Source organism: Teleopsis dalmanni, chromosome 2 (genome assembly GCF_002237135.1).
Source record: "Teleopsis dalmanni isolate 2A chromosome 2, ASM223713v2, whole genome shotgun sequence".
Classification (NCBI taxonomy): Eukaryota; Metazoa; Arthropoda; class Insecta; order Diptera; family Diopsidae; genus Teleopsis; species Teleopsis dalmanni.
This window is the reverse complement of record NC_051847.1, coordinates 19,075,465-19,085,479: the sequence shown is the minus strand read 5'-3', so window position 1 is coordinate 19,085,479 and position 10,015 is coordinate 19,075,465. Positions and strand designations below refer to the sequence as shown.

At 29.5% G+C, this 10,015-nt stretch overlaps 1 protein-coding gene across 1 annotated transcript in view; it reads right to left on the bottom strand.

Moving 5' to 3' along the window:
- LOC119674041 overlaps nt 1–2,452 on the bottom strand; it is a 16,823-nt gene extending 14,371 nt beyond the window's left edge. The window contains exon 1 of the mRNA XM_038085164.1: nt 2,264–2,452. Coding sequence (XP_037941092.1) covers nt 2,264–2,452 — 189 coding nt within the window. The remainder of the gene's footprint in view (nt 1–2,263) is intronic.
- Between the last annotated feature and the right edge of the window lie 7,563 nt (nt 2,453–10,015).

Sequence of the window (10,015 nt, the reverse complement as noted above, 5' to 3'; positions counted from 1 at the left end):
GAAGACATGAAATCGAGCAATGAATAAAATTATTATTAAATGTAATTTCATAAAAAATTACTTATCAATTTTTATTTAATACATTTTAAATTCTGTATCAAATCCATTTGAATATAATTCATATTTTGAATTGCAATTTTTTTTATATTTGTGGATTCAATAGTAAAAGATTATCTGTAACTCAATAGATGGGTATGTGATGTTATTTATGATTTGCGTTCTATTTGAAATAACAGATGTAATTAGAGCACTAATTGCCGTAAAGGATTACAAATTCAAAGAGGTTTTAAACACAAAAGCCCTCTTTAATGTTTAATAGTTTATTAAAAATTTCTTTGCCTTTTAATTTCAAATGCATTTAATTTATTTAGAGTTAATTAATTGTATATATGAGAGCAATTAACCGATTTAAATATTTTTTATAGTACTTCTGTGAGTTTTTGCTTTCTTTTTGTATTATAAAAGACATTCTTTGATAATATTCATTATAGTGATAAAAGTGTTCAATTTAAATGGCTAGGCTATTTCATTTGATTATGTGCATGTTCAGCTTAGTTAAAAACTAAGGTCTGGAATACGACGGATGTCGGTAGAGATACAAAGGCTTATGCGTGAAAATTTTATTGTCAACTATTTCAATTTACCTATATACCTATAAAGTAATATTAACATAATTTAACGGCACGAATTTAATGTTTTCAAAAATATTGTCAAAACTCTATAGTATGTTCATAATAATACTTAATAGTACTTGCTAATAAGATAGCATTCCTTTTCTGAGTGTATATGCGTTTATAAGTCTTTATAATTATCAGTCTATGTGTATGAATGAACTCTAAAATTTAGTTATAACTACTACTACTACGAAATGAGCACACCGAAATGAGCTGTCAATCTGAAAAATTACGGACTTATCTAAGTTCTTAGAACTGTCAGAATGGTTCGCCTTTATCTAACGGAAGAGTCGTTGCTTTTCGGCGTTAGTCCTATCCTGCCTTTTTAAGTCAATGTATGAAACTAACGTCATTATTTGCGACATACCTAACCTAACCTAACCTAACCTGACCTAACCAAACCTAACCTAATCTAACCTAACCTAACCTAACCTAACCTAACATAATATAAATCACTAACCCGAAACATTAAAAATAGTGCTGCTATAATTGAGCAAGAGCAATAATATTAATAATAGACTATTACTTAAAGTACTATGTAGTTCATATTTTTACTGATATAATATTTTACTAATATCTTATCAATACTACAAATTGTTATATTAAAGAAATTCTATAGAAAATATCATAAAGAAATTCTTTAAGTGTAATCAAATTTAAATCGTGAAATCATTTCCAGAAAATCACTGCGATAATCGGTCTTGGTAAACTACAAAACGTTTATTGAATGAATAAATATTAATAACAGATATGAATGCACTTATTCTGGCAGACAGTTGCGGATGTGGTATACGTATGGCGCAAAATCGACATAATTTCCGGTTCAAGTATACTGTTTAAATTTAGATGCTCATGAAATTCATAAAATCTGTAATAAAACTAACCGAGCAGAGAGCAGCAGAATAACATAAAGCAAGCTGTCATCAAGTGGAACCCACCATACAGATTATGAGCAAAGAAATGATGAACAGTTGAAAGCAGTGACTATGAATGGCATGACATTAGGTCAATTGGATACATTTAGATGTTAAGTATGACCATAACGAGTGTACATTTTGTATATGAATTTCATGCACAGATGTGTACATTGTTGTGTGCCCATCGATTATGGTATGCGCTTAAGGATTTAGTTGTCTTGTATTTGACTTGACTTAATAATGGTGGACAGAACTATATCGACTTAAATGTCTAGCATTTACTAAATAAACGTAATTGCAAGAAAGTAGCTTATGTATTATGGTTAGTAGTGCTCTCGTTTAATGTAATTTTAACTGAAGTTCATATTAACTGACAAGAATCTAATAAATATTTTAACTGCTACTTGTGTAGTATATAAGTTGTTGAGTTCATATTTTAGAAAGACGTTAGCATAGTTTAAATTATATGATACTTTTTACAGTCTTTATAAATATTATATTTAATATAGCTTTCATTAGTTTAATGATTAACTTATTTACTAACTACAGAAGATGTCAAGTCACTTTTCTGAAAAAATGTTCGTCCAATGCATTTGTATTTGATTGAAAATGACAATAATAAAAGGTAAGAAAGTCTGCTACATGCATTTCATGTTTATGTAAATATCTTACGATGCCTGCTGCTCCTGCTGCCATTCTGTATTTCAAAGATGCATAAAGTATTTTGCCAATACGTTCGCTGTAAACTGCATATGTTTCAAAGTTGGCATGCCAATGCATACGTGACATGGCACTTCCTCGACTTGGTTTTCTTAAATCCAAAATGCAGAAAGTGTACGTTTGACAGCATTTAACTTGCATTTTCAAATAAAACTTTTACTTAAATTGAAATTCTTAGTAAATTAGTTCTTAGAAAATGGAATATAAGAAATTTCAGATACTACTTTCTCTAGTTTATTTTTAGATATCTTTTAAGAGAGATAAAACTGCTTTTGAAGACAGTTCTTTAGTAAACTTTATTCCAAAATTAGAAAATTGAATTTAACTAACAGCATACTTAAAGGTTAATCCACACTAGTTACCTTCAACATTTTAAAACGTTAAGTTTTTCTTTCATATTACCGAAAAGTAATCATAATTAAATAATCTGTTAGCAGTCGACATTTGCAAAACTCAGTAGATTAATTTATTTAACATTACTCAATAACTCAGCACTTAAAAAATTATTAATAAATTATTAAGTAAATAGACTAAAATATATTTCAGTCTTAGTAGAGTACATGTGGAGATACTTTTTGCTTAAAGTTTATTTCTTTGTTATATTTGCTATAATACGTAAATAACACTAACAACAAATAAATTAAAACTAAGTAAACATAATTAACACTTAATGATGTCTTCTTTATTAAAATTAATTTAAGTTTCCTTAGGTGCAAAAATATTTCACCTTTAAAACTTGAAGTTAAGAAGAGAATTGTTAATTTTGTTTAAAAATCCGTTTTGCAGTTGACTGACGCCTTGCTGACTTGCTTTCGCAAGTTGATTTTACTACTTCATCCAACTTTTAACCAGGATATTAGTTTATGTGTAAGGTGTTAGACACATGAATATGGAAATATAACACCATAAATATTTATGCATATATATTGAAATTTATATAGTTATGCAGTGCACATATGCAGAACATTATGGCACAATACTCTAGTGAATATTTGCAGGCATTTAACTTATCATAAAATAACAAAATATTATTGACTCGTTGAAAGACAATAGAAGTATTTTTTCGTTTATGAAGTTATTCAAAGCCTACTAGTGCTAAATATCTAGTCCTAATTATAAACAAATCTAATAAAGATATTAGATATTATTCAATTTTTTTTTTTAAATTTACACAATTGCTTTCAAGACCTCATGTATTCATAGAGATTTTTCAACTGAAATTATTACTAATTATATAAATAATAGAATCTAAATTAATCAGCAAAATAGATGACCCTCTCAACAAATCTTCAGAGCTTCTAAATTATTTAACAAAATAGATAGTCTTCGCAATAATTATTAAGATCGTCTTAACTATTAAGCAAAATAGATGATCTTCCCAATAATTCTTTAGCTAGGCTTAATAGAATTTGAACGCAGAGGGAAAATTTTCCGATATCCTTTCTGTAATGACATAAACAAAACGAAATATTACCTGGCTATTTACCAGGTTTTCCCAGTGTGAATTAAATGAGGGTCACTATGAGGAGGGAATAAAGCTGCAAACTATTACCAACTCTCTTAAACCACAATTCGCAATTTCTTAAAACTTAATCTAAGCTTAATCAGCAATGTAATCAACAGCTAAGTTATGTATGGCAAGCAAAAACTGGGTTCTGGGCGTTAATCACGTTAGAATAACAAAAACTACATGAAAAGTAAGAGAATATTAGACCGTGATCTCTATTATCATCTTAAATCTTTAATAGAAAATAATATGCAATATTTAAGTGTTGAGTGTTATATGATTTGGTAGAGTCGATTGCTAGTACAAAATATATATCGTGATTGCAGTGCTCTTTTTAGTGTGGAATCAATACTCCGTTATATTAGTATTTCTATTCATATTTCTATTTTCGCTTCCACTGTGAAGTATAAGCACTGTTACAAAGAATAGGGCAGTAGTACTAATCACATGTTTCTATTTCTTGCGCGTTCCTAAATGATGTTGTACCAATCCTGCTATCATTTATTCATATGTTATGTCAAAACTCTCTTTAAATATAACTGATATTGAGTCTTAACAAAAAAATACTTAAATATAGTCATACGTTGTAAAAGAAAATAAATTTTTAGACCATAATCAATTTCTCATCTCACTAAACGGCATATCAAAAATGGAGTCTTCATTAAGCACGGGAGGGTAAAGAGTTCTTACTAATTACTGAACATATTCCTGTGATTTGAGAAATCGCTTGAAAAAAAATTGGGTGCTTTCAGTATTGTTGTCTACTTAATTTTGTGCAATAAATATTTATTGGTAGGCAATAGCTTCACTACTTAGGTGGAGTTACGATCCATTTACATAAACTCTGGAACAAGCAACGTCACACTGTTACAATTAATAAAAAACTGAAATGTACATAAAAAAGACATGGTCTCTAAATATCTTGGTCTCTAACAATACCAATAATAGATGCAAGAAGCATCAGAAAACCTTCTGATTAATTTTCAATTACATCAATATCTGATTCCATTCCTTATTTATTACTTAATATTTGCATTTTATTTATAAGGAAATAAAAAAATTTTTCATAAAATAAAAATTAATGAATTAAATAATTTCCGTTGAATAAATTGATGTTTTCACAGATATACTTTAAAATATCATAAATTTATAAATAATAATAATCCACTCTAGCAATTGCTATGGTTTCCATCAACTTTTGTGGAAAGGTTTAATGATTTACATGCATGAGAAACCGTGCAGAAATACTCACTTATTAAAACCTAAAACAGCTCATATCGTCGCAAAAAATTATTGATATATAAATTTGAATAGAGAAAACATATTTATTTTTTCTTTTCACGCTTTGCTTGAATATTTAACAGAATTTTTACGAATTCCAGCAATTTGAATTTTCGTTGAAATTTTCAGCAGCGATTTTGCTGGGGTCGTTCCATGTAGGAGTGCTTTCATTGAAAAATTAGCATATTAAATGTGATCCAAGGTTCACAATTTCGGAGCTACTCACCAAACGCGTACTCACAAACTTTACTTACACATATTTTTTACACTGGTTTTATTTTGTTTTATATAATTTTACATATATAAGCAATAATCCTTAGATACTCACACGGTTACGCGTATAACTCAACAAGAGCATTGTATATAATGATGATGTTATTTTGAAGGTACATTATTTTTTACAGTGTTCCTTTTCTTTTATTGTTTAATACGTTTCAAGGTGCTTACAACTTAAATTTTCATGAAAAGTAAGAAAATGGTCGTGTTTACACAGGAAACGTGTCTCCAATCTTAGGTGATATACTTGCGTTTTCCACATTGTGGATGTTTATGAAAATACATGACCTTGAAAGTGAAAAATCTTGTCGCTGGGAAGAATAGTTAGTTTGGATTTTTTCTTTGGTTGCTATGTTCAAGGACCAGAACCATTTTTTTGACAAATAGAAGTTCAAGCTAAAAATATAGAAAAATATTTCTTTTTAATTAATATTTTTCGTGGAATTATTAAAGTAGATACAAAAAATATAAATATTATTAACAAAATTTTTAGAATTACAAAGAATATTGCCAAATTAATTTCAGTAAATTTAATTTGTATTCATTTAATTCAGCAGGAATCAATATGAATCACTTTTATATACATTGCTGAGGAAAAAGATACACGGGGCCATATCTGGAGAGTACGGTGCTTGGTTGATGATATTGGTGGAGTTTTTGGTCAAAAACTGCGACACAACCAACGCTGTGTGAGCCGTTGCGTTATCGTGGTTTAAAATCCACGAGTTTTCCTTCCATAAATCTGGCCTCTTTTTGCGAATGACCTCACGCAAACGACGCACAATGACAAAAAAAATACTCCTTATTGATCGTTTGAAGATCCGGGAGAAATTCATAGTGCACCACATAAGGAATATCGAAGATAACAGTCAGCATAATCTTGATTTTGGACCGACTTTGGCGTTCTCTTTTCGGTTTCGCCTAACCTTCGAAGCACCATTCGGTCAATTGTTGTTTGGTGAGCATGTCAAATTCATAGACCCATGTCTCATCACCAGTTATGATGCGTTCGATAAATGTGGGGTCACTATCTGCGTTGGAAATCATCTCTTTGGCCACATCACAACGACGAAAACGAAATTTAGCTAAAAATCGCCACACGAAAATTTTTCGACTTCCTTGTATAGACGCCAAACAAAAACTAATAGTACGATATGCGTTAAACTTTGACGAATGTGTATAATAGCATTGCCAGCGTGAAAATAAAAAAAAAAATACCGATTGGATAAGCGCGGGAATTCAAAAAAAGAACGAATAAGTTCTTTATTGATCGCAAGGTACTTTTTTAGACGCTTATTTAAAATATTGCTTTGCTAGTAATGCGTGTATGTAACCGGGTCTTCTATCATAAGCAAGCAGTTAAAATTTGCCATTTACTTTTACATAATCCTTTATTTGATCAAATTTATCGAACTATGGAATACAGAGAGAAATAACATTAAACTGATTCTAATGTTATTGTTTTAAGCATTAGTAGTATTAGGTTTGCTAAAAATGAATGACAAATTAAAACAAAATATAAATTCCAGAATAATCAAATGCAATGAAAACAACCAAAAGATACATTTCTTAAAAGCACATCTTATTACAAAAAAACATTAAAACAGATATAATCTCCATTTTTAGAATCAATAATAACTGTACTATATAAGTGTGTGGGAAAGAATGCTACCAATAAAGTCGATATTTTGTGTTGGCTACTAACCAAACAGTAGATAAGGCTGGAAGACAGAACGAAATCAATACAACAGTAATAAACAAAAACATTTTTTGAAAAATCTAGAAAACATTCCTAACAGAGGAAAAATTCTTCAATGGTCAAGAATTTATTGTATTAAAAGCAAGTTACTACTCAAATAGTAAATGTTTTGCCATACTTAAGGCTTGTTTCGAGAATATCTGTTATAGAACAATTCTTAATTAGCGTAGGATAAATGCTATTTTTAATATAAGACGTGGAAAATAATTAATTTAAGCGCATGTTGGTATGAAAAAAATGAAACCTATATATTCGAATACTTATTGCTTCAAATACTTATAGTCAGAACTGGCCATTGCAAGTAAGTCAAATAAGTGCTTCATCATTTAAAATTCGTTTAGAATGAAAAAGAAAAAATAATACCACAAAATCGGTTAAGTATCCATAAAATTTTTTTATTTTAATTTCAACTTAAGTACTAAGTAGGAAGTACTGCAGAATTTTAAAGAACTTATGACGGTGATGATGATGAATTTGTAATAGTCATACAACATTACAGTTAGGAAAAATATTTTTTTAGTCTTAAGTAATAAAGTGCGCAGTCATTTATAATTAATTTCAACAAACGTAAGTCTAAGGAGAATTTTAGTCTTAAAGCTCAAGTCCTTAACGTTTTCCAGTCACTTAAGGAAACGACATTAAGATTAAAAATGATGAGTTTTTTTTCTTTAAATGCAGTTAATTAATTTTACACACTATAAAACTGTAAAATAAATTAAAAATATTTAAAATAATTACAAAATCTTAAAGTCGTCTTTGCCTAAATATCTTATGTGAAAATAGACAAATGAAACTGTTTAAAAAAAAATTTTTATTTTATTATGGATAAATTTATATTGTGCTAACTGCTTAGCAGATTCTTAAGAAGAAATTTAAAACTATTTCAACACTTTATAGTTTTTGGCTTGTATCTTTTTATATTCCTTTGAGCACTTAATGCCACTTGCTTCTGAATTATATTTCATTTTCAGTTATAGTATTTCTTTCCATTCTATTATTGCACTAAGATACAAACAAAGATAGCAGAAACAGAGATACACTGAAGCATTTGTGTACGTACTTCTGGAACTGAAGTAACTATAAGTAGCGGAGTAAAAGATACAATGAGCTGCCACACGTGCAACTTATGGATTCGCGTATTGTCGACATTTCAGTAATGCATTTGGGCTTCGTGTTTATTACGCAAAATAATAAAAAGATTAAATAAAATTAAAGCTATAGAAGATATTTCTACTAAAGCGAATAGTTGAAAATGGAGCCGGAAATTTTAAGAAAAATTTCGTATTACTTTTATGAGTAGGTTTGTCTACATATGTACAGAAGTACATGTTCATATGTATAATCCCATTTTAATTTTGCTATGAATGTATGAATGAATGTATAATGTAAAATTTCTCAAAAGTAATTAAAAGACGAATCTGGATAGTTTCAAAAATAATTTAAATGAAATTATGAGAAAGTTGTTAAATAAAATCAGTTTGGTGCTGTTCTAATTTTTTTACCTATTGGAATCAAAATAGTATTATACTTAACACTCAAAATAGTATTATATGTATAGTATAAGTATTTATACTGTAGAACATTAAGTGGTGTGTTGACAGGTCATTCTTTGGTCACACAAACTAGCAAATGCAAGGAGCCGATTGAAAGAAAACTCTAGAACAGCTGCTGTGTAACTGCCCGGCTCTCTTGAGAACTTATCAAAAATACTTGGGCGCTATCAGTTTTACAGGACTGGCTCACATGCCTGAAGTTGCGGTTGAACTCTTAATACAATAGTTCGTGCTAAGTGATGCATACTATAGCTGATATCACAAGAGACATTAATGTTCTATGCGTGACCTTTTTGGTGTCAGTACAATCTGTCCTTAGTATTTATATAAGCAATATATAACCCTGTGCACAACCCAAATTTAAAGTCCTGGGGATGAGACTCGCCGTACGCACTATTAGTTCATTACCCAGCGGGTGCCAGGTAACTATCCAGGGGTGCCACGAGGAGGCTGTGCGACAACTTGGATTGAGGACAACAAGGATTGCGCTGGCATTTTCCATGTTAAATGCAATCAGACACGTTGCCTTATGTACTCGCTCCCAGGGGCACGCGGGCCACCCCCCCCTCCAACAAAAAAAGGACTAAGCATTGTAAATGTCAATACAGCTGTATGGTCAGCCAAAAATTCAATTAATTAAAAATAAATAAAAATTTTATTTTTGCAACTCCATTCTGTTCGAAACCTCTCTATGAAATACAATAGTTTCTAATAAGTAAAATAGTTACTATCGTCATAGATAAAGCTCAAATAAAATTTAATATATAAAATTAAAACAATAATAACTATTTTCCTATTTCAAAATAACGAAATCTGTGACAAAGATTTTTATTTTATTAAAATTGCATTGCTTAAGATTCCTTCACAATATAAGCAAATATGCACTTTAGGAAAAATTTAGGTATCGACGAGTTTATGTGATTGCAGCATTCCAAGAATAACAAAAACCTTTGAATATTAAATAAATTACCTAAATTTCATTTATATTTGCAAACTTAGTCTGTTAAGTAAAATCAAATTTTGTGATTAGAATTGCAAAACTTCTATTTATTAAAAATTTGCTCCAACTAAGCCTGACGAATTATAAAATAAATTCTTTCAAGTAAACTTGAACATTCGTAAATTTGCATATACAATAAACTTAAAACTTTACATGTTCTCATACGTTGCCAACATATCTAACATAACAAATTATTTACTGCCACTGACAGACAAATGCAAACAACAGGCAATGTGCAACAATTGCAACAATTGCAACAAATTGAATTACAGTATAACAAAAACAACAATGCCTACAACAAGGGCTTGAAAGATAGAAATGTGAGTAC